Source organism: Neomonachus schauinslandi, chromosome 16 (assembly GCF_002201575.2).
Source record: "Neomonachus schauinslandi chromosome 16, ASM220157v2, whole genome shotgun sequence".
NCBI classification, from domain to species: domain Eukaryota; kingdom Metazoa; phylum Chordata; class Mammalia; order Carnivora; family Phocidae; genus Neomonachus; species Neomonachus schauinslandi.
In genome coordinates, this window is record NC_058418.1 from 12,421,702 (window position 1) to 12,445,659 (window position 23,958).

Sequence of the window (23,958 nt, forward strand, 5' to 3'; positions counted from 1 at the left end):
CGCCTTTATCTTTCTGCAAGCCAATCCCGCGCGGAAACTCAGTACCTTGACCAATCAGAGTCAGTCGCGCCCCTCGACCCAAACCTTGCCAATCAAAAACGACATTTGCGTTCCCGCCTCGGCTGAAAAACCCCGCCCGACCCGGCACTGAGGGTCTACGGACCAATCAGCGAAGGCCGCGGCCCCTCACGCGCTTCATGCCAATGGAGAAGCCGCTCGCGCTTCAGTCTCTTCCGGGGGGGCGGTCCTTTAAAAGCCTCTCCTCCCCCCCCACCGCCCGCCTTCTCTCATCACGTGACGCTATGGGGGCGGGCACGAGTTGCGAGTCCCGCCACGTGATATGGGAAAAATGTGTGCCGCGGCCGCCATTTTGCTGGAAGGGGAGGTGCGTTTTACTTTCTGGCTCCGTTACCTATCCCGGCGGTATCGCGGCTCTCAGCGTCCTCCGATCTCTGAGCCTTCCCCAACCGAGGGGACTTTTCCTTTTGCGCTCTGATTCCAGGACCTTCTCCACGACTAAGCCATTCTCCCTGCCAGGTGTCCTTTTGATCTCCTGACCTCTGATTCAAAGGTCAGCTCCAAGGTTCCGAACTCGGGCCTGGGATGTGAGGGGTTACAGAGCCAAAATTCCCTAGTCTTTAGCCCTGGACCCCCCCCAAACCCCACCCTTTAGGCACCCCACCCCAGATCCGAGCATTCATTTTCCCAAAATTGACTCCGGAGTTTTACAAACCTTTCCCGGGTTATACATTAACCCTTAACTAAATCCCCCTTCTTGAGCCTTGCAACCCAGCCCCAAACCACAAATCTAGTTCCGGATAAAGGACCCGCCGTGTTAACCCCCTGCTTCCATGATTCCAAATATCAGTCCTGGTCCTTTCAGGCCCACTGCTCAGCACACAAGTTCTGGAACTCCGCGCTAAAACCTTCAGAACGTCCATCCCTGTGACTAACTCATTTTAGAGCATCCATCCCGCCCCGATTCTTGACCTTCCAGCACTTGCATGCCATAGACCCCAAAATGATTTCTCCGTGCTCTCCTCCGATACAGCCCCCAGCCCCTCCACAAACCCCTGTTCCCCAAGCCCCCATCACTCCACTTCCTCTACCCCTAAATGCCCCCAATTTAGCTTTTCCATCCCCCTCAAGTCTCCAGGCCCCTATCCCCCCACCTCCACCCCCTGTGAGGGCACTGGCTCCCCCTCACGTCTTCGGCCTAGAGAAGAGTCAGCTCCTGAAGGAGGCCTTAGAGAAGGCCAGCCCAGTCCCCAGGAGCAGAGATGACGTGAAGAGGCTCCTGAAGCTGCACAAGGACCGGTAGGGTCTCACCGAACCACCTGTCCCCAGGTCACTTCAGCCGTCTTCTCTTGGGGTTTCCCATTTCCTCAAGGTCAAAGAGCCTGTGTGCCTCAGCTCCCTACTTAGACCCATTCAGGGCACGCCTTCACCAAAGAAGAGAGATCCTGCCCTCAAGGCACCTAGTCCAGTGGCAGAGACAGATCCCTCCCTCACCAGTGACAGCCCAGAGTGGTCAGAGCTGTAATGAGGGAGCCCCCAGGGCGGGCCTGGCCAAGGCTGGGGGTTAAGGGGGCCTGAGAACTGTCCCGGGTGTGATGAGAATGAACAGCCCGTGCAGAGTTGCAGGCTGAAATGGAGAGGTGTTCTTCTCAAGGATCTGCAAATATTTCTGTAACAGGACAGGGGAGGTGGTAAACATGGGGTTTCTTTTTTTTCTTTTTTTTTTTAAGATTATTTATTTGACAGAGACACAGCGAGAGAGGGAACACAAGCAGGGGGAGTGGGAGAGGGAGAAGCAGGCTTCCCCCAGAGCAGGGAGCCCGATGCGGGGCTCGATCCCAGGACCCTGGGATCATGACCTGAGCCGAAGGCAGACGCTTAACGACTGAGCCACCCAGGCGCCCCAAACATGGGGTTTCAACAGGTGGACAGGAGCCCAGATCACACAGGGCATGGGCGCCACGTGGAGGGAGGTGGACTATCCTGAGGGCACTGGGAGCTTCGGAAGGGCTTTGCACAGGGAGGGAGGCTACCTGTGGGGACTGGAGGTGGTGAGACAGTAAAGGGGTTCAGGAGGAAGCTGGAGCACCCAGAGATCCAGGCGGGAGGGGGCTAGGCCCAGGCTGGGGCTGTGGTGACCCGGTGTAACAATGAGTGAATTGCCCAGACTCAGGGAAGAAACTTCTAGCTCTCTAGACAAGTTTCTAATATGTTTGGTTAGGACATTTGTCAGGCACTATTCTAAGTGTGTTTAGATATTGATTTCATCCTCTCAGTGATTCTGTAGGATGGGAACTATTATCATATTCCAGATGAGGAAACTGAGGCTCATGGAGCTGAAGTCCCTTACCCACAGCACTTAGAAGAGCCCAGTTTGCATTCTGGCAGCAGGCCTTCATGCTTTTAACCGCTGTGCTATCATCTTCCATCAGGACGGTGCTTCAAACTGGGAACCAGGAGCTTTGGGTTTTCTCCCCAGCCTTGCTCTTTCACTGGCCTTGGAACAGATATACTGGATACGCATGTTGCCCAGCCCCTCCTGAGCCCTGGGGCCTCATCCAGATCAAACTTTTCTGAGTGACTTCCCCAAGGGTGGGGCTGGGCAGGCCTGCAAGAGCTCACTATCCAGGTGATCTCTTAGGCCTGTGGAGCACCCTCTTACTGGTTCTACTCTAGGCTGAGTTAAGGGATTTTTCATCCCTATAGAACAGGCTTGAGAAGGGAAAAATCACAGGAAGGGTTTGGGTATAGAGACACCCCCCCGCCTTTGAGAAATTTCCTCTAGTAAATCCATTTTTCTGGCTCTGAGTTGCAAACATTTTGCACATCTGTTCTTCTTTCAATAACCAAGAGAAGGAGCAGGTGGAAGGATGATTCCCACTGAGCAGATGAGGACTCGGAGGCTCGGGAAGGGAGACATGCCTCATCAGGGAGAAGGAAGTCAGCATCAGAGCCTGGAGCTACCCTCCGGCCTTAGGACAGCCAGACCTGGGTTCCTTTCGCCATCCCTCAACACTCCACTCCCAGTCATACCTCGAGGGGGGATCTAGGAGCTGGTTCCCATGTGACCTGAGCACGCTCTGATTCAGTTTCAGAAGTGACTTGCAATGGATCCTCTTCTGTGCCGACCTGCCCTCCCTCATCCAGGAAGGCCCTCAGTACGTGCCCTTATCTGTGACTCCGATCCCTCTCTGCCTTTGTGTGCTTCCTGAGGACCGATTTGTCGGGTGGGAGGTGTGGGTTCTTCCCAGGCATCTTGGGAAGAGGCAGAGGGGAGGGAAAGGGCGGCTGGAGGGTGGGGTCCCGGGTGCATGCGCAGTAAACTGTTGGAATGGATGAACAAGTGAGCAAGCAAGTGAACCGTCTTATCTCTGACTCCACTTCAGCACCTCCTCCTTCTGGAAGCCCAGGTGACCTCTCCCCACCTTCCCACCCTCCCTGCAGCCCACCAGGCCTGGGAAAAGGGAAACTCCCCCAGCAGAGTCGACCTATTCCTTACACTCCAGCTGCCAGGGCAGCGGGGGCTTGGTGAAGACATGACTTAGGGGTTGAGCGACTGGGCCTGTCTCTCCCCAGGTGCGGGCTGGTGGCCTTGTGGATGGCAGGCACATTGCTGGCACCACCCAGTGGCATCCCCCTGGAGAGACTTGTGCAGATGGCCGTGGAGAGAGGCTACACGGCCCAGGGAGAGATGTTCTCCGGTGAGTTGGGTGCAGAAGGGTCTCAAGCCAGTCCTGTGAGGGGACCCTGTTCCAGTCCTCAGGCCCTTCTGGAAGCAGGCTGTCTTCATTCCCAGCCCAGCGCTGCCCCTTCCTGCTGGGTGGCTGGGGACAAGCAGCTTACCCTCTCTGTGCCTCATTTTCTGCATTTGTACAAAGACGAGGCAGTTGCAGTGATGATTCGAGGTGCCGATCCCCAGTTAGCCCATGGCTTGCAGCCAGGCACACAGCGATCCTTCTGTCTCTGTCACCCCTGCAGTGGCCGACATGGGCAAGCTGGCCTGGGAGGCACTGGGCTGCCAGGCTGAGCAGCTCCACGGTGGCCTGGGCGGTCCCAACAGAGCCCGTGTCCTGCAGCACCTTGTCTCCGGACATCCCATGCTCATCCCGTATCCCACGGCCCAGAGGGAGCTGGGTGGGGATGGAGAAGGGTGGGTCCCAGGGCCACACCACAGCTTTGGCCTTAACCCCCCCCACCAGCTACGACGAGGACTTCAACCACGAGCCGTGTCAGAGGAAGGGCCACAAGGCCCACTGGGCAGTGAGCACAGGTGGGTCTCCCCTCCCATACTCCTGTATGCTCACCCTGTTTGTCCCCAGCCCCCTCATCACCTCCCACACTTTCAACCTGACACTGGCACTTCTCCTGTACTCAAGGTGGGGACCAGGGCTGGGCTGTCCCCGTCCCTACAGGATGCTTAGTAGGGACCTGGCAGGTGGCAGGTGCCTCAGTATCTGCCAGTCAGGGTTTCCACAAACAAGCTCGGAACACGGACTTTAGGATCAAACAGTTTGGGCTCCAGATCTGCTCCAGCCACTTCCGGGCTCTGTGACTCTGGGCTTTCCTTCCTCCATCTGGAAATCGGGGTGACAGCAGGCAAAGCATATAAAAGTCTGACCGGCGCAGGCACATTGCACGTGTCCGTCAGCGCTGGCATCCATCGGCCTTGGCCTCATTCTGCCTGCCTGCAAGAAGGCTGATTTGCATGCTAGGTGGCCTGGAGGCTCCCCCATGCTGGGTCTGTGGCCTCAAGGGCTTCTCTGAGCTTTCTTTTACTAGACCCCAGGAAACCACTGGGTGATGGTGCCTGCTTTGTTGAACAGCATCTCCCCTCCCTGGGCTACTGGGCTGTAGGAGGCAGGTCTTCAAAGCTCGCAGCCCTGGAGCCAGACACCCTGGGTCCAGTCCCAGCTCCGCTGTCGCCGCCCTGCCGACTGCTACCCTGAAGGGCCATGGGGGGAGCTTGGCGAAGCCCCAGTACCGAGTCCGCGCTCGCTCCTGCTCACAGCCTCCCCTCTCCTCCCAGGGGTCCTGCTGGGTGTGCGGGCCGTGCCAGGCCTTGGCTACTCTGAGGACCCCGAGCTGCCAGGTCTGTTCCACCCAGTGCCCAGCATGCCCCGCCAGCCACCAGCCCTGCCCGAGGAAGGCTCCCCAGGAGCCGTCTACCTCCTCTCCAAGCAGGGCAAGAGTTGGCATTACCAGCTGTGGGACTATGACCAGGTCCGGGACAGCAACCTACAGCTGACGGACTTCTCGCCGTCACGGGCCGCCGACGGCCGGGCGTACGTGGTGCCTGCAGGCGGGGTGCGGGCCGGCCTCTGTGGCCAGGCCCTGCTCCTCAGACCGGGGGACTCCAGCCGCTAGCCCGCTGCAGCCCTGAGGCCGGCTGACAGGGCCGCGGCCACAGCTGGGCTCTGTCACCATGTGAAGAGTGCTCCGGTTTCTCCCTTTGCAAGAGCCCGCCAAGTGTGGGCTCCGTTCCCAAGGACCTCCAGCCAGAGATCCTCCACGCGGAGGCCCCCTCCCACCCGTCCGTCCGGTCCCAATCCCCTTCTCCCACGCCCACCCCCCAGTATTGGGCTCCTGATGTGTGGCTGGGGTTCAGGCCGGGAGCCAACCAGACAAGCTCCCTCTCCAGGGAAGAGACTTGGCCACAGCTCGGCCCACAGGTCCTGCCTGTCTGCCTCACCTCAGTGTTGCATCCAGCCATTTCTCACTGGTGGCCAGCCTCTTCTAAAGGACCCGCCTCTCTCTGGACACCTGCAGGAGCCTCACCAGACCCCTTGCTGCCCCCCAGCGTCTGTTCCCACGGAGCCTAGGAAGCCTTGCCTTTCAAAATGCAAACCGGGGCTTAACCACTCGCCTCCAGAGAAGCTTCCAGCAGCTCCTGGTTGCTCACAGGATAGGGATTAAACTCTCCCAGCCCCAGCTCATCATGCTTTCTGCCGCTAGCCACACTGGCCTTCCAGGTCGCTAGAGTGCCCTATTCCCCTGCACCCAACCCTCTGCTGAGGATAACTACTTAATTCTCTATTTTGGCTCGTCTTCCTCAGGAAGACTCCCTAGCCCCAGGCGCGGCCCCTCCCCCACCTGTTCTGATTTAGAACCGAATGTGCTTCTATGTGCCAACCCCTTTGCTCATTTTAACTCATCAAATTCTCCAACCACGTAAGGAAGGGACTAGATCTTCCTCCATTTTACAGATGGAGAGACTGAGGCCTGGAGAAGTGTGGTGACGGGCCTGAAGTCACATGGCTGGCAAGTGGCAGGGCCAGGATTCAAACCTGGCAGTTAGTAGCTATACAGATGTGGATGGAGAAAGACGTTATTGATTGAATGAGGACCTGTTGCTTTTACTCTGAGAGGGAGGAACAGGTCCGTCCCGGTCACCTGTGTACCCAGTGCCAGGCAAAGGGTCTTATTTAGAGATGCTGTACAGTGTGGTGTCCCCCCCCCCCCCCCCAAGAGGAGCACCCCCGCCCTGGCCCCTCTGCACCAGAGCATCCCAGCCCTGACACCCTGGTTGGTGCTGTCTGGCGCACTGTCCTGGGAGGCCCTGAGGGTGCAGCTGGGAGCTGTCTGGGTCACTAGTCTGTTCCCCACGTCGTCCAACACGGAGCCAGGCACAAGAGCAGCTGCTGGGTGGATGCTGACTGGATGAACCGGCTTGCTCTGCGTCCCAAACCACTCATGATCCCATGCCCCCACCTGGCACTAATGGTGAAACTGGGAGCTTTGAGCCCACACACCCCAGACATAAAAGAAAAAAGTCCATAAAGTTGACCGACTGTGCGATTTATTGGGGCGTCATCATGGAGGGGAAAGCACTTGAAGCGATTCTGCCTCCTGTTCCGAATGCTGCCCCAGCTAACGACTACCTCTCTCGGATAAGTAAGTATAAAGGTGGTCAGTAGAAAAGGAGCACACTTCCTCAGGCCTGGAAGACACGTTCGAGCTTCAGCTTAGGGAAGAGGGAGGTGCCTGGTTCCCAGCCTCTGAAGCTAGGAAGCCAAAGGTAGAGGTGCAGGAGGAGGGGGATGGAGGGGCGTCACCCACGCATGGCGGCGCTAGGGTCTCTGGTTTGGAGCAGGCCGCAAGCCCCGGGGCCACAGTCAGTGGCCCCACCTACCCTGCGCCCCTGGAGGAAGGCAGCTCTGCTTCCCAAACCTGCTTTTCCGTGGCTGAAAGCCCTTCCCGCCACCAGCCGGCTAGGAGCAAGGGAAAGGGGGTAAGGGGTGGGAGGAGGAAGTCCCAAGGCTGCGGCTGGTGCCCGAGGCGCGAGGTGGTGCCGGTCACAGTGCCGGGCACGCGACGTGGCTGTGGTCTGGCTTCTGCAGGGGGTCAGCAGAGTTCTTCCAAGAGCAGGGAGGATCCCATGGGGCTAGGGGAGGGCAGGACAGGGAGAACTGGGTCCCGCCCCACGGCAGCAGCTCTCAGCCCAGCCCCATGGCGTCACACCCTCCCCCGAGTGTCAGCACTGGAATGGCTCCCGGATGAATGGATGGGGCCAGAACTCTCCCAGGCAGACAGGTGGCCCCTGCCTTTGTGCACGGTGAGGGCTGGTTCTCCGGCGCACCAGGGATGAAGCTGACCTTCCCCAGGCCTCCGGGAGCCAGCCTGCAGCCCGGAGGGGGCTGGCAAGGAGGCCGTGATTACAGTCATTCCTACGGCGAGAGGCACCATGTCACGCAGGTGCCCTGTGGCATCTGAATTGTGTTCTGTCAGGGCTCACGGTTTAGTTACGGTCTCCAGCAGCCCTTCAGAAACTTTCGTGGCTGGTCGGAGGACCCAGTCTGGTTCTGATTCACCATGGGATGTGGCCATGTCACACCCCTGCTCCAGTCTTTAAAACCTCCCTATCATGAAAGGGCCGGACGCTACGTGGTCTCCCAGGCCCTTCGGACCTTCCACTCTGGTCTCGCGTGCTGTAAAACACAACCTCTCCCATCCCCGCGATCAGCCCCCAACCCCACCCCCTGTGGCCAATCTCGGGGCACCGCCAGCCAGACAGGCACCATCCAATAAATAAACCTGGCAGTGGGCAAGGGGGTCAACCCTGGGCCAGCCCCTGAAGGAGGTGGATCAGGTTGTCCAGACCCCAGAGGTACCCATCCTCGCGGTTGCCCTCGGCCCAGGGCAGCCGGTGGCTGAGCGTCTGGTGGTCGGGCAGGGCCACTGTCTTGCCGAAGTCAATCATCCAGACCCTGGCCAGGCCAGTGTGGTCATGCACGAAGAGGAGGGAGCTGCCCACCACCTGCAGGGAAAGAGGTCGGAGGTTAGCGGGAGAACGGGCATCGGCTCGGGCCCCCTCCCCAACAGGCAGCTGAGCAGGGCGCTTGACAGCATGAACTCCGGAGCCGGGCTGTCTGGGTTCAAATCCCGGCTCTGCCTTTTTACCCTTTTTCACGCTAGGGTACAAACTCAGGTGCCTGCAGGATCTCGCATGGGTCAAGAGCGCCCGACGCCTCCCCCCCGTGGAAGAAGCGCTCAGCCCCCGCGGACTGCTGCTGGTGCTGATGCTAAGAGCCCCCCTCCCCTAGCTGCTAAGGTCATTGGCAGCATTCCACGACGCACACACGCTCTCGAAGTGCCTTGCGGTGCTGGACACACAGCCCTCGGTAGATGCTGGTGGGGGGGGTAGGGTTAAAATTAGAAATAGTACTTCCGTTGCCTTCATGGAACTCCAGGTGTGCAAGGCCCTCCCCTTTTCTAGTCGGGTTTCAAACCCCACTGCTCCCAGAGAACCCAGGTGACCGGGCAGGTGAGCAGGTGGCTGTCAGGAGAGGCAGTTGCTGCCCCACTCCGTTTGGCTGTTGGCATACGGCGAGCGGCCCAGCTGGGGCCACATCTCCCAGCGGGCCCGGGAAACCGGATGTCCCTACTCGGGTCAAGTCTTATGTTTTAGGTGCTGGCAACTCACTTTTTAAAATGCTAAGTCACCAGGTGGGTGAAACCGAACAGGAGGACAGAAGAGATGAGGTCCCTTGGCCTCCTCTTCGGGACGTGGCGCGTAGAGCCCAAGGGCAGAGACGAGGACCATGAGGGTGCCATTTGATGATAATGAACAGGATAGTCCCGGCTGGCGAATACTGAGGGTGGACCATGGGCCGCCCTTCCATGTATTAACCCGCCTTATCCTCACCCCACCCAGGAGGCAGGGGCTCTGCTAGCCCATCCTGCCTGTCGGGAGACAGGTCCCAGGCTCAGAGGGCTGGGGAGTGCAGACCGGGGTTTGAACCCGGAGGCCCAACTCCCAGATCAGGGATCTACGGGAAGTCGGGGACGCCGGGAAAAAGAAGTGAGGGGGACCTGAGCGGGGGTGGTGGAAGAGCTTGGAGAGAGGAGGGAGAGGACACCCACATGCACTGAGGTCACCACTTCACAGACTTCCTGCGACAGCCCAGAGAAATGAATGTTTCCAAAGAGACACAGGCTGCAGAGGGGGTGAGAGCCACCAAACAGGAAGGCAGACACTGGTAACTGGAAATAATTATGATTACAAAGTAATCTTTTTTTTTTTTTTAAAGATTTTATTTATTTATCTGAGAGAGAATGAGAGAGAGCACATGAGAGGGGTGAGGGTCAGAGGGAGAAGCAGACTCCCTGCCGAGCAGGGAGCCCGATGCGGGACTCGATCCAGGGACTCCAGGATCATGACCTGAGCCGAAGGCAGTCGCTTAACCAACTGAGCCACCCAGGCGCCCGATTACAAAGTAATCTTAAGAGCAAGAAGTTAGGGCGCCTGGGTGGCTCGGTTGGTTAGGTGTCTGCCTTCAGCTCAGGTCATGATCCCAGGGTCGTGGGATCGAGCCCCACGTCGGGCTCCCTGCTCAGCGGGGAGACTGCTTCTCCCTCTCCCTCTGCCTGCCGCTCCCCCTGCTCATGCTCTCTCTTTCACTCTCACACTCTCTCTCTCAAATAAATAAACAAAAAACCATTTTTTCCCTGTGTTAGGGGGAAGCTGAGGCCCTAGAGGGTAAGTCGCGTGCCCAGTGACGAACAGCCTTCATTGCAGACCCCCTGGCTCGAGCCCATGTTCTGAACTATCCCATCTCCCTAAAACCCACTCTGCTGCCTACCCTAAAAAGCAAACCCCAAAACATGGGGGTTCCTCTTAATAGCTCTGCCCTGTAACTCTGTCAGCGGTTTCTCTTCAGTGCCACCCAGATGCTGACACCCCCCTGCCCCCCCAGCCCCCCGCAGGGCCTTCGGCTCCCACAACAGCTGGGGCTCGCACCTCGTGGGTCTTGAAGAAGGGGGAGTTCTCCAGAGCCTCTCGGAGTTCTTCCAGGCGAGCCACGTACTTTCTCTGTGTGAGAGGGAGCACTTCTTGGTTAGCACAGGGACTCTGTGGGTCCTTCCCCGCCTCGAGAACGGACATCCTATACCCCCAAAGGAGTGGGCAGAACCCTGCCAGGATGGGATCAGGGGAGCCGCAGGGAAAATGCAAGGTGGGCGGAGGCTTGGATGCCTCTGGATGGCACAGAGTATGGTTGGGACATTACATGAATATCTACAATTCGTAGCAGCTCCTCCAACCAAGAGGTGGAGTCTGAGTCCCTTTAACCTCGGCTTGGTCCGAGGACTTGCTCTGGCCAATAAAACGAGGCAGAGGGCGCCTGGGTGGCTCAGATGGTTAAGCGACTGCCTTCGGCTCAGGTCATGATCCTGGAGTCCCTGGATCGAGTCCCGCATCGGGCTCCCTGCTCGGCAGCGAGCTTGCTTCTTCCTCTGACCCTCCCCCCTCTCATGTGCTCGCTCTCTCTCTCTCTCTCATTCTGTCTCAAATAAATAAATAAAATCTTTAAAAAAAAAAAAAAAAAACGAGGCAGAAATGATGGTGGCCATTCCGAGCCATCGAGACATCTTGCATTTTCACTCGTTCTCTGGGCCACCTGCTTCCACCCGAGAATGCGCCCAGGCTCGCCTGCTGAAGCGTGAGAGACAAGTGGCCAAGTCGTGAGCCGAGACAGTGAGCCCATCACCAGACATGTGAGCAGGACCCTCCTGGTCCAGCCAGCTCCGGCCAAGCCACCAGCTGACCGCAGATGGTAAGCAAGGCAGGCCACTATCGGCCAGCCTGGGCCTACAGCGGAAGACCATTGCCTTAGGAGCAATGATGACGGCAATGGTCTTAAGCTGCTAAATTCGGGGCGTGGGTGTCCCGCTCACCAGGATTCCACGGTTCCCGTCCACAAAGTCCTCCAACACCTTTGTCACCTGCTCCAGCTCCTGGGTCTTCTTGAAATTGGTGTTGCAGGTCCCACTGGCCTTCTGCAGGACAAGGGGCAAAGGCAGAGCGTCATACCTTTTCCTTCACGTGCCTGACCCCAAGCAGCCTCAGGCACCTCCTGGGACCACCTGCTTGTCCCCGAGCCCCTGGCTGTTCAGGAGGAGGAGCCAGCCCACCTGCCAGCCCAGCTCCACCAGCCCCACGGCACACTCCTGGGCCACCGGTCCTTCCCAGGCTAACCTTGAACCCCCTGGTTGAGCCAGTCTAGCCAAGTGGACTCTGGAGAGGGGTGGGTCTGGCTTTGAACAGTGACTCGGCCACTTCCTAGCTGGCAGCCTTAAGCCGCTTTCCCGGCCTCAGCCTCAGTTCCCACATCTGGAAAATGGGGATTGTGTTGATATTTACCACCTAAAGCTGGTATAAGGATCAGAGGAGACTGGATGTGTAGGATGCATGGCACAGTGCCTGGCACACAGTTAAGGATGCACTCCATAAATGACACTAATGTTATTTTTTTTTTTATGTCTGAGAGGGGCACAGAAAAGCCACCTGAGTCATTCTGCCACACTGCACCAGATGCGTGTGGGTGCTGGTAACACGGAGGTGACAGGACAGACACACAGTCGGGCGAAGGAGGCAGGTATGGAATAAGATCATCACAAAGGGAAATAAGAATAATGAGGAAGTAAAGAGAGGGCCCTGATCTGGCAGGATAGAAATCAAGGTGGGCTTCCTGGAGGCAGTGAAATTTAAAAGGAGACAGGAGGGGCGCCTGGGTGGCTTAGTCTGTTGAGCATCTGAAATTCTGCTGGGGTCATGATCCCAGAGTCCTAGGATCCAGCCCTGCATCGGGCTCCCTGCTCAGTGGGGAGTCTGCTTCTTCCTCTACCCCTCCCCCTGGCTCGTGATCTCTCTCTCTCTCACTCTATCTCAAATAAATAAATAAAATCCTTAAAAATAAAAAATGGAGGGCGCCTGGGTGGCTCAGTTGGTTAAGCGACTGCCTTCGGCTCAGGTCATGATCCTGGAGTCCCTGGATCGAGTCCCGCATCGGGCTCCCTGCTCAGCAAGGAACCTGCTTCTCCCTCTGACCCTCCCCCCTCTCATGTGCTCTCTCTCTCTCTCGTTCTGTCTCAAATAAATAAATAAAAATAAATAAATAAATAAATAAAAAATGGATAAAAAATAGGGGTGCCTGGGTGACTCAGATGGTTAAGCATCTGCCTTTGGCTCAGGTCATGATCTCTGGGTCCTGGGATCAAGCCCCGTGTCAGGCTCCCTGCTCAGTGGGGGAGTCTGCTTCTCCCTCTCTCTCTGCACCTCCCTGCCATGCTCTCTCTCTCTCTCAAATGAATTAAATAAATAAATAAAATAAAAGGAGACAGGAAAACAACTGGGAGTCAATCAGGGGGAAGTAGGGGGAAGAGCATGTGCAGAGGTCCTGTGGCAGGAAAGAGCAGGACTCTTTCAAGCAAATGAAAGACGAGGTAGACGAGGAGGAAGAGAGGGGGAGAGATGAGGCTAGACCCTGGAGGGCCCTCTAGGCCAGGGAAATTCTCTTGAGAGGACTAGCGAGCCATGGAAGGGTTTTGAATAGGAGAATGACAGTCAGATGTACAAATCAGAAAGACAGCTCAGGCGAGGCCGTGGGGAAATGGGTACTCTCATGGATCGTTGGTGGGGTGCACAATGGTCCCACTCCTGGGAAAGGAGTTTGACGATCTCTAGCAAAATCCCCAATGCACCTCATCTTCGACACTGTCCTCCTGCTTCTGGGAATCTCGTCTACAGCAAACCTACCCACTGGCAAAGTGTCTGGTGTACAAAGTGATTCACTGAGGCACTGTTTATAATCGCAAAAAGTGGAAACCCAGGTGGCCATCTTTAGGGGACTGTGTCTCACCCAGAGAGAGCTATTAGATCCAGAGAAAGACAGGAAGGGAGGAAGGGAGGAAGGAAGAGCAAAGAAGGAAGGAAGGCAGGCAGGCAGCTTTCTATGGAATGATATGGAAAACTCTCCAGGGCTATGCTTCCTTCTGTGTAAGAGTGGGAGGAGGAAAATTTAGGATATGCAATTGCATTTGTTTGTATCTGCAGGAAGAAACAGAAGAAACCATAAGGTGGTTCTCCAGGAGCCGGCATGGGTGGACGGAAGGATAGCAGCAGGGTTAGGAGAGAGATTTCCCCTCTATACCCTTTTATATTATTTTGATTTTTGAACTGTGTGAATACCTTTTCAAGCAATTAGGTTTACTTTGCAAAAAAAGGAGAGAAAGAAGAAAGGAACGAAAGAAAAAAACGAAAATCTTTCCCCATATGGGGGAAAAAGGATCCTTCCAGCTACCATGTTGGATGAGGATCAGAGGAGGTGAGACAAGGACCCAGGAGCCCAGGGAGGCTAGGGCAGGAGAGCCCAGGGAGGCTAGGGCAGGAGAGCCCAGGGAGGCTAGGGCAGGAGAGACCAGGGAGGCTAGGGCAGGAGAGATGTGTGGACTAGGGCAGGGCCGTAGGGAGGGGAGCAGACAGAATCAGAGCTACTCAGGGAGACAGATAAACAAAACTTGGTCACTGATAGGGGTGAGAAAGAAGCAGGACTTCCCTGAGCCCCTGTCTATTCATCTTCCACAGTCTCCTGCTCTTTCTCGACATCCTGCTTCTTCCCAGCTTTCCCTGACACCCATGTTCCCCAAGAGGCCCTGCCTCTGATCTAGCGCTCAGCCCTCTGGCGACAGGCTAGCAGCTCCTGGCCCTCACCTTGATGCCCTCAATCCGGAAGCCCAGGGTGGAGGTTGAGCTCACAGTCTCCCTCCACTGCATGTAGCGGGGCTTGGTGACAGCACCCTGAGCATGTTCCTCAGGGGTGGGGGCCCTGGGGTCCACAGCCACCATCTTCTCATACATGTCCTTCCGGGGCCGGGGCCTTTCTCGGGCCTTCACTAGCTCCTCCTCCAGGTAGGTCCTGGGACACAGAGGACGTGACAAAGAAAACTATGAGGAACAAAGATGGAGGACATACTCTCTGATATCAAGACAAGTTATAAACCCACAACATGGCACAAGAATAGACAATTAGATCGATGGACCGGAACAGAGTCTAAAAACAGACACACGTGTGTACATTCACCCAAATTATGACAAAGAAGGCCCAACAATTCAGTGGGTAAAGGGAAGTCTTCTCAATAAATGGTGCTGGGTCAATAGGACTGCCATATTGAGGTGGGGGGGTGGCTTCCATCCCTACCTCACACCATGTATAAAAATTAATTCTAGATGGATTGCAAATCTAGATGTGAAAGTCAAACCAATAAAGCTTGCAGAAGAAAACATAGGAGATAACACAATCTTGGAGTAGGCAGATTTCTTAAACACAAAGCCACTAATCAGAATGAAAAATGGCACACTGGCCTAAATTAAAAGTGCTTCTGTTTGTCAAAAGATAACTATTAAGAGAGTGAAATGAGGGACGCCTGGGTGTCCCAGTGGGTTGAGCATCCCCTGACCCTTCACCTCTGCCCCATGGCTGCCCCTCAACCTACCTGCTGCCCATCTTGCAGTCCATGATGGAGGGGCCCTCGAAATCCGCCAGGAGATCTTCCATCTGGTTGAAGGCCTGGCCATCCCGCTGCACCATGCCATAGTAGGTGGGCACGAAAGGCCGTAGGGGGTCACTCATCAGCTGCTCCAGGCTGTGCTGCTCACACTGACAGAAGCGCTTTAGGATGCGACCATCCTCTCCTGCCTGGAAGTTCCCTACGAGCAGCACAGTCAACAAGAGGGTCAGAAGCTGGATCAGCCAGAGAATCGCCTCATCTACCAGATGCATCAGATCCTGGCTGCCCTCATCTTGCCTGACCCTTCTGAAAGGCTTTCTCTCCCTCCCTGTAACTCTCACAGTCTTGGCCACGATATGGAAAGGGCAGGATCTGCTGCTGCTCCTTGTCCAAACGGAGTCCTGCTCATAGCACGTTATGTCCTCCTTTGTCTTATCATTTTAGATTGTGAGCTCATGATCGGCTGTGGGAATTTTTGTGCAACCTAAGTCCAGAGCATGATGCTCCAGAGCAGATTTGCATTTGCTTTGGGGCGCCAAGGTGGCTCAGTCAGTGAAGCATCTGCCTTCGGCTCGGGTCATGATCTCAGGGTCCTGGGATCGAGCCCCACATCGGGCTCCCTGCTCAGCAGCGAGTCTGCTTCTCCCTCTCCTCCCTGCTCCTGCTCTATCTCTGTCTCTCTCTCCAATAAATAAATAAAATCTTAAAAAAAAAAAAGATTTGCATTTGCTTCTGCCTGGAGTCCCTCAGTGCTGATGCCTGGGGCCAATTTAAGTTAACTGACAAATCTGGCATTTCCTGGACCCTGCAGACTGTGTAGATTAGAATTATGAATTCTTGGGCGCCTGGGTGGCTCAGTTGGTTGGGCGACTGCCTTCGGCTCAGGTCATGATCCTGGAGTCCCAGGATCGAGTCCCACATCGGGCTCCCTGCTCGGCAGGGAGCCTGCTTCTGCCTCTGACCCTCCCCCCTCTCATGCTCTCTGTCTCCCATTCTCTCTGAGATAAAAAAAAAAAAAAAAGTGGAATCTAATTCTTCTTCTCCCCTTGAATCTGGGAGGGCTGATGACAGAAGTGACACTGGGGCTTTAGAGTCTAGGTCACAAGAGGAGATGTGATTTCCACTGTGTTGGCAGAGATGCGTGCCTTTGTGGTCCTGAGCAGCCCTGGAAGAAAGCGGACTAGTCCGAGGCCACCATACTGTGAGGAAGCCCAAGCAGCATCAGAGAGGCCACACAGAGGCAGCCCCGGCTGAGAGCCAGCCAAGAATTGATCGCAAGGCACGCGAGTGAATGAATCTCAAAAGTTTCCACCTTGCAGCATTCAAAAGAGTTGTCCTAGCTGACTTTCCAGATACCATGGCGCATCCCTGCCAAGCCCTGTCTGGATTCCTGACCCCAAACCTGTGAGTGTAATAAAATGGTCCTTTTATTCCACTAAGTTTTCTTTTAACCACCACTAACTTTTGAGGGGTTTTTTGGTATTTTAACTCAGCTAGAGTAATGAGAACGCACAGAGATGGCAGCCCTGGGGCGGGGGGCCTGGCTTTTCAATGACTCAGACCTAGGGATGAACAAGGTAGGTAAGTTCCCTTTTTGTCTTCCTTTGCCGGTGGACCCACCCAATTTGTCTAGTCCCCACCAGTAGCCTTTTTTGTAAATAAAGTTGTTTTTTTTTAAGATTTTATTTATTTATCTGACAGAGAGAGAGACAACGAGAGAGGGAGCACAAGCAGGGGGAGTGGGAGAGGGAGAAGCAGGCTTCCCGCCGAGCAGGGAGCCCGATGTGGGGCTCGATCCCAGGACCCTGGGATCATGACCTGAGCTGAAGGCAGACGCTTAACGACTGAGCCACCCAGGCGCCCCTGTAAATAAAGTTTTATTGGAATACAGACACACTCACGTGTTTATGTATTATCTATGGCTGCTTTCATGCTAGAACAACAGAGTTGAGTAGTTGTGACAGGGACCATACGGCCCACAGAACCTAGAATGTTTATTATCCAGCCCTTTACAGAAAATGCTCTGTACTGGGCATTGTGCTACCACGTGCCACAGACATCATGCGAGGGCCTGGGGAAAACCATTAGAGCTGCTGTTTGAGGGCCTACTATACTCTGGACATGAGGAGAGAACAAGGAATGATTATTTCCATTAATGAGGGGCCGTGTCTCAATCTTCATAGACATTTTGGTTTATCATTATTTTTTAAAATATTTTATTTTATTTTTATTTTAAGCAGGCTCCACGCCTAATGTGGGGCTTGAACTCACAACCCTGAGATTAAGAGTCGCATGCTCTACCGACTGAGCCAGCCAGGTATCCCTGTTTATATACATTTTGATTTTAACCCTTCGGTTAAGCCTGCAAGGGAGGTATGATTATCTCCATATTACAGGTGAGAAAACCAAGGCCCAGTGAGAGAAAGTAACTGGCCCAGGATCCCCCATAAAGAAAGTGCAGAAAGAGGATTTGAGCCCAGAACCATTTTTCGCCCAGGGTTGAGGATTTGCTCCCCATTCCCCTGGCACTGAGACAATAGGGAACAGCCCTCAGCCCTGATGTACAGATGGCCCGGCCAAGGCCTGAGCATGTCCCATAACAGCCTCATGAGGTGGAGACTGTCCTCAAGCTCATTTGACAGATGGGGCAACCTGAACTACAGAGAATGTCTCTGGAGCTTTCTTTCCCCAGCCCAGGTGTCTGTCCACCCTGTCTGCCCCCTGCCGTCCCCCGCACCCCTGCTCTCACCAGCGTGTCCCGACAGCTGGACCCAAGGGTAGTGTTTTCGGAAGGAGACCACAAAGGGCGAATATTTCAGAACCGTCTTCAGCTTCTTCCACGGTTTGTTCTGTGTGAGGCAGAGCAGGGTGGGGTCAGTGCCAAGGCTGGGGAGGGAAGGGGGTGGGGTGTTGCACTGAGGGGAACCAGGTGGACTAGGGGTCTTTCCAGGGCCAGCGGGCTTCCTGGGATCGCTGCTCCCAAGCTCACTGGGGTGAGCAAAGCCCATTACTTCAGCCATCTCGAGATCCCCCAAAGGCCCCAGCAAAGGTGTGGAGGAGTCTGTCCATTTTTCTCTGTCCTTCTCAAAGGAGGAAAAATAGGCCAGGTCTTGCTGCAGTAACAAGCAGCCCCCAGGTCTTCCCCTCCACAGGCACACACCAAACACTTGGAAACCTCACTTCCATCCCAAAACCAAGTCAGACCTTCTGGAGAAGGTGACAGAGGTAGGAGTTGACGAGCGGAGGCTGAACCACAGAGGAAGACAGAAACAGAAGCAGATGACAAGGTGATGACAGAGACAGAGAGATGGGCACAGGAGATGGAGACTGGGACAGTCATGAGAGCTGCTCACCAAATGGCTCCAGCCCCTCCCCGTTCCAGGGACATCCCTGCCATCTTGACCTTAGGTTACTGACTTGCTTTGGCCAATGAAATGTGAGCAGAAGCGTGAAAGCCAGTTCGTGATTCTGTGTGTCCCTTGCCCTGCTGTAGAAGGGGGTGGGGAGTGTGGAAAAAGAAACAGAAGCTTCTTCAGTCTGGGCCTTGAGTGAAGACAGCATGAAGCAGAGCTCCCTCACCCACCAGTGGCTCATGGTCCATGTGCAGTATGAACAAAAATAATCGTGTGTTTTTCCAAGTCATTAAGTTTGGGGGTTGTTTGTTACTACAGCAAACCCTGACCTAGCCTGACTAAGACAGAGACAGGGTTACCAAAAGACAAAGAAAATAATAGAAAGACAGAAAGGGAGACACAGATACAAAGTAATGCCAGGAAAGAAAAAGATAAGTAGAAGCAAAGAGAGAGAGAGAACAAGCGATAGAAAACCAGTAAAGCAAACTGAAAACAAAGATTTAGTTGTATCAGGTTGACTCAGTCAAGAGGTTCTTGAGACCAGGTCAACGTCTGATTCACACGCATGAGCACGCATGCACACACATGAATACATTCTCTGCTCCAAGCACATGGCAGGCCCTTAGGCAGGTATTAGGAGAAGGGGTCCTCTCCAGAGAAGGAAGCTGTGTGGCCCATCCCCCCACTACCCTGGGGTCAAAGCCATGTTCTCTCCCACCTGCTCAGAGCCCAGCTACTCAGCAGACATCTAATTGATGGTGGGAACGTCAAGCAGACACAGGGTGTTGGGACTGCAGGATCCAGGAAAGGCTATTCCTTCCATCCTCCAGCTGCCAGCCGGGGAGAGGAGGTGATTAATAAAGGTTCCTGTTTACTAAGCACCTGGAACATTCCAGGCACAATGACAAAGACTCGGTGAGCCATAACCTACTTAATCCTAAAAACACAACCCCAGGAGGATTGTTGCCTCTGTGTTCCAGAGGAAACAGAGGCTCAGAGAGATGCAGTCACTTGCCTAAGTCACACAGCACAGTGCTGGGGTTCTAACTCGGAACCCACTGCCCTGGGCTTACATGCTATACCCCCTGCTGGGCTATGAACTCTGAAGGCAGGAATTGGGGTTATCATGGTTATGCCTGCGTCCCCAGCCCATGGCCTAGCACACCATGGCTGCGCCAAAAACGTTTGGATTGAAGAAGGTTAGTTGTAATGGTCTTTTATCATTAAGCAGATTCAGTAGCTTGTCTCTTTCCTAGACCTGATGGTTAATCTGGGCTTTCTTAGATGGTTTCACGATGGTCTCCTCTCCCATCCTCCTCCTCTAGGAAGCCCTCTCTGATACCCCAGGTGCGGCCAATCACACACACCCCCGCCCCCGCCATGGTCTCCTACAACACTCGGTTTCCCCCATACCAGCCCTGACCTCTCTGTATGGTAATGGGTCTGTCTTCTCTACTGGCCTGGGAGCCCCATGAGGGCAATGTCTCAGTCATTGCCGAGAAAAGCCAACACAGGGGGGACACATAACAGAGGCGCAGGGACTGTTGGTTGTCTGATTAGGAGGACAGGATGGACATGAGAAGGAAGGGAAAGGGGGAGGAAAGGAAGAAAGTAGTAGGACTTTAAGGTCGGATGGGATTTCAAAATTAAGCGAGAAGGAAGCAAGGGTTTGTTTTCTGGGCAGCAGGAACAACGAGGGGAGGCAGGATGCTGTGCCCTTGGGCTTCATGGCGGAGGCGGCGGCGGCGGCGGCGGCGGAGGTGGTCAGGAGGGGAGCAGGGAAGCTGAACATGGGAAGCAGCCTGGAGACAGGAAGCTCTGAACACTGGACTGAATTACTGATGGCTATCTGGAAGGCCCCGGGGAGCCATGGAAGGCACTGGAAGCAGGGAAGTTTCAAAAGTTGACCAGAAGTGGGTCTTGGAGGCAGATTCTGGAAGGATGAAGAAAAACTGGAGACAGGGAGGTCTGGGAGGAAAGCAAGTGAGGGACGGATCCACCCATACACCCCCGAGGTTGAAGTAACTGAGTTTTAAACTCAGCCAGAACGGAGTTAGAATCCTGGCTCCAACCAAGCTTGACCGACCCTAAGCAAGTGACCGAACCTCTCTAAACCGGTTTCCTCATCTATAAAATGGACACGATAATAATCCCAATCTCATAGTGCTGTTACGAGGATTCGGGGTTAACACATATACGACACTTAGAAAAGTGCCTAGTATTCCAAGGGTTTGAACCCCAGCTCTGTGTCTTCCAAAGTGTGTGACCTTGGACAAGTGTCATGACCTGTCTGGGCCTCAGTTTCCTCATCTATAAAATGGGAATAATAACAGTATCTACCTCATAGGGCTGCCATGAGGATGAAATGAGTTCATATGAGCGAGGAGCTTAGTACAGAGCTGGGTATAAGCAAGTGCTAGCTGCTATTTTTTTTTTCCATTCCCTTCCAGATCAGCTGTTCTGAGATGCCAAGAATGTGAGAGAGTAGGTGGAGCAAACAGCTAAGGCAGAAAGACCAGAGGGTCAGCTCCTTTGCTCTGGCACAGGCAGGTTTAGGCAGGTCTGTCTCCACCTGTGGCCACATGTGTAAGCACGTTCCTAAGGGAGGCATGTAGGGTGAAGGGGGCTCAGGGCCAACTCCGGCCAGAGGCCCCAGGAGAATGGGAGGACCCAGCAGGCCAACCCACTCGAGGCTCTCACACCTGCCTCGGTGCTGACCCTCCCTGAACCTGCCCACTGCCCAGCCCTCCTGATTCACCAGGGAAGAACCACACCCAAGCTGGGGGTGAGGGTAGAGGATGTAAACAACAGTCTGCAGGGAGCCCCCTGGAGAGCTGGGGGGCAATGGGGAGACCAGAAGTTCCCTGGCCAACCTGGGGGTCCTTAGCATTTTGGGCTCACACAGCCCTTTGAGAATCTGATAAAAGCTGGTGGGCTCACTCCCTACAAAAGCAAATGGCTAAAGGGTGGTAAAGGTTCATGACCCCTGAAGACAGCCACAGGCCCTAGGCTAAAAACTGGGGGTAAAAAGTGCCACCCTTGGGGCGCCTGGGTGGGTCAGTTGTTAAGCGTCTGCCTCCGGCTCAGGTCATGATCCCAGGGTCCTGGGATTGAGCCCGGCATTGGGTTCCCCACTCCCTGGGAAGCCTGCTTCTCCCTCTCCCACTCCCCCTGCTTGTGTTCCCTCTCTTGCTGTGTCTCTCTCTGTCAAATAAGTAAATAAAATCTTTAGAAAAAAAATAAAAAGTGCCACCCTTTCTGTCCTCCTATACTAGAGCTCTCCAGATTCTGAGGTTACATACTTTCTAGAAGATCCGACAGAAGTCATACACACTCACTGCAAAAATATGTGTGTATATGCACACAGACTCACACGATCACCCAATTTCAGGAGTTCCTGGGCACCATTAAGTCAGCCAGTGGCTGTCTATTTTAGACCCCAGGACTGGAGTCAGTCGGGGAGGAGAAAAGGAAAGGATTAGGAGGGTGCCGGGAGTGGGTTGGTAACGTGGCTGTCAGAGGAAGGAGGTCGGCAGATGGAAGAGGTACCTGGAGATGAAACTGTTCGTGGTGCTAGAGAACTTCTCAAAGCAAAGGCAGGGGGGTTGGGCTAAGGGGCCTGTGGGGATGTGGCTCAAGGGCAGGACGGTTCCCACTCACCCCAGACCTGTCCTCGGGGTCGCTGGCACCTCCGCCCCCGGCCACCACATCATCCTCAGACTCGTCGAAAGAGGAGGCAGAGGAGAAGCCACCACTGCCCCCCTCAGCCCGCGAGGGAGGTCCCATCTCCATTGGCTGAGCCTCAGGCTCAGGTGTTTCAGGAGTGATGATGAGGCGGGGCACAGGGGTCAGGGAGCTACACTCCAGGTGAGAGTATAGGTGAGTCCCCAACTCCCCAGGTTCTGGTTCCTCTAACTGGCCATCCTGCTGGGACTCCCCCAAAAAACAGTCTGTCCCAGGTTCTGTCTGGGGTCCGTGAGTATCTTGTGTCTGGGGACCATCAGTGCCAGGCCGTGTCCAGGAGCCAACAGTATCTTGCCGTGTTGGGAAACCATCAGTGCCAACCTGTTCCCAGGCTGTTTTCGCATCCTGTTGTATCTGGGAGCCATCAGCACTTGGCTCTGTTGAGGGACCGGCCCCCTCTGGCTGAGTCCGGAGGCTGGACCTGTTCTTATGGGTCCAGAGGTTATCAGCCCAGGTCGTGGCCCTCTCTGCTTGGGTCTGTGACCCATGTATTTCTCCCTCTGTCCGGGGCCCATCAACTCCGGGCTGCGTCCGGAGGTTGGCCCTCTCTGGCTGAGACTGGAGGTCAGACCTGTGTGGCCCAGTCCAAAAGCCATCCGTCCCAGTTTCCGTCCAGGGACCGGCTGTCTCCAGCTCTGACCAGTGGCTGCTCCTCTCTGGACCTGTCCGGAGGCTGAATATGTCTGGCTCCGTCTTTTGGCCGGGCCGCTCTGTCTCCGCTCCGAGGCCAGCTGCTTCAGGCTCAACCTGTCCGTCTGTCCCCGGCTCAGGCCCGAGGCCGACCCTCTCGCGCTCGTTGTGGAGGCTGGACGCCTCGGTCCGGGCCCGGGGCCCGCCCCCGTCCGGCCGCCCCGGCGGGCCCCCTGCGCCGGGCCCAGGTCGCTGCTGCCCCGGCTGCCGCCGCCGCCCCCCTCGCGGCGCCTCCAGCCCCATGCGGGCCGCTCCCGGCAGCGCCCCGGCCTCTGCCTCGCTCAGGCTCCCCCGGCACGGGCAGCGCCTCATGCCCGCTCCCTAGGTTCGGGCTTCGACCCGACCCGGCCCCTCCTGCCCCTTTAAATCCCGCGAGGGGTGTGGCTGGGGAGCCCCGACTCGCGGGTTCCGGCCCGCGGAGTCCTGCCCGCCCGGCCACGCAGGGGTTAACCGATACTCTGCCTCCCCCCGCAAACCGGGAAAGCCCCAAAGCCCCGCCCCGGACGTGACGAAAGGGGGACGGGCCTTGCCTGGTCCCGCCCGCTTCTGTTGGAGGAGGTGGGCTCCGAGCTCTCGAAGCTGGTCTGGGTTGGGTGTGAGCCGCTGGTGTCCTGGCTGCGGGCCAGTGGGGCCCCTTCCTAGACCCCCCGCAACTAATCCGACCTTCCTACACCCTCGAGTGACCAGTTTAGCCTCCCTCGATGAGGAGTCCAGCAGCTCGCCCGTTCTTCGGACGGAGCAGGGACTGACTTCCAAAGACTTGGAAATCCTACCGCCCTGGGTTCAAGACCCGCCTCTACCATTTACTCGCAGCGTTACCTGCACTGTGTGACTTACTTTCCCTCCCTCCTGCTCCAGCCCCAGGCTCAATTTTTCACCTGTAAAATGAGGATACATAATGTTATTTTATTGTTTCAGAAAATGTGTGTTCTATGCTCCAAGAGCAAAGCATTTTTACCAACAGGGATATTGAGGCCCAGAGCCGTGAAAGAATTTGTCTAAACGCAAAGTGAGGTTAGATGAGGGGCAAGCCAGGAACTTAACTCTGAAGCTAGGATGCCTGGCTTCGAATCTTGGCTCCAGCACGCACTTCTGGGATGCTCTTTCCCTGCAGACTTGTCTCCTCTGAGCCTCTGTTTTCTCATCTGTAAAAAGGGGATAGTGGGGGATAATTTCCTCACAGGACGGTAATGGGAGTTTTTATTAATTTGCAACAGCATTTACATTTGTGTACTTGCTTTGTGCCAGGTGCTGTACTTAACAGTTTATACCCCAACTCTTGTGAGGTAGGGATCATCATCATTCCCTTGCACAAACAGGAAAACAGGCACAGAAAGACAAAGCAGTGAGTCCAAGATCATAAATCTAA

At 55.4% G+C, this 23,958-nt stretch overlaps 2 protein-coding genes across 2 annotated transcripts; one reads left to right on the plus strand and one right to left on the minus strand.

The window, feature by feature from the left end:
* The first annotated feature begins 417 nt into the window (after window positions 1-417).
* C16H19orf54 (chromosome 16 C19orf54 homolog) lies at window positions 418-5,382 on the plus strand. Its single transcript, XM_021700947.1, has 6 exons — window positions 418-1,317; window positions 3,108-3,176; window positions 3,595-3,719; window positions 3,997-4,126; window positions 4,218-4,288; window positions 5,045-5,382. The coding sequence occupies exons 1-6, from the start codon at window positions 1,022-1,024 to the stop codon at window positions 5,380-5,382; spliced, it is 1,029 nt and encodes a 342-aa protein (XP_021556622.1). The 5' UTR covers window positions 418-1,021.
* A 2,612-nt stretch (window positions 5,383-7,994) lies between these two features.
* ITPKC (inositol-trisphosphate 3-kinase C) lies at window positions 7,995-23,004 on the minus strand. Its single transcript, XM_021700921.1, has 7 exons — window positions 21,816-23,004; window positions 17,552-17,651; window positions 14,788-15,001; window positions 14,006-14,210; window positions 11,191-11,292; window positions 10,256-10,327; window positions 7,995-8,272 (listed from the first exon to the last, which is right to left on the minus strand). Exons 1-7 carry the CDS (start codon window positions 22,899-22,901, stop codon window positions 8,069-8,071), a joined length of 1,983 nt encoding a protein of 660 aa, XP_021556596.1. The 5' UTR covers window positions 22,902-23,004; the 3' UTR covers window positions 7,995-8,068.
* Between the last annotated feature and the right edge of the window lie 954 nt (window positions 23,005-23,958).

What these genes read in the sequence shown, in the direction of transcription:
- C16H19orf54 (XM_021700947.1), top strand. Translation starts at nt 1,022, where the DNA reads ATGATTTCTCCGTGCTCTCCTCCGATACAGCCCCCAGCCCCTCCACAA. An exon ending in CTGAAGCTGCACAAGGACCG is followed by an intron (nt 1,318 to 3,107) that starts GTAGGGTCTCAC and finishes GCTCTGATTCAG; the next exon opens with TTTCAGAAGTGACTTGCAAT. An exon ending in CCAGGGAGAGATGTTCTCCG is followed by an intron (nt 3,720 to 3,996) that starts GTGAGTTGGGTG and finishes TCACCCCTGCAG; the next exon opens with TGGCCGACATGGGCAAGCTG.
- ITPKC (XM_021700921.1), bottom strand. Translation starts at nt 22,901, where the DNA reads ATGAGGCGCTGCCCGTGCCGGGGGAGCCTGAGCGAGGCAGAGGCCGGG. An exon ending in ACCCCGAGGACAGGTCTGGG is followed by an intron (nt 17,652 to 21,815) that starts GTGAGTGGGAAC and finishes TGCCTCACACAG; the next exon opens with AACAAACCGTGGAAGAAGCT. An exon ending in GACTGCAAGATGGGCAGCAG is followed by an intron (nt 14,211 to 14,787) that starts GTAGGTTGAGGG and finishes TCTGTGTCCCAG; the next exon opens with GACCTACCTGGAGGAGGAGC.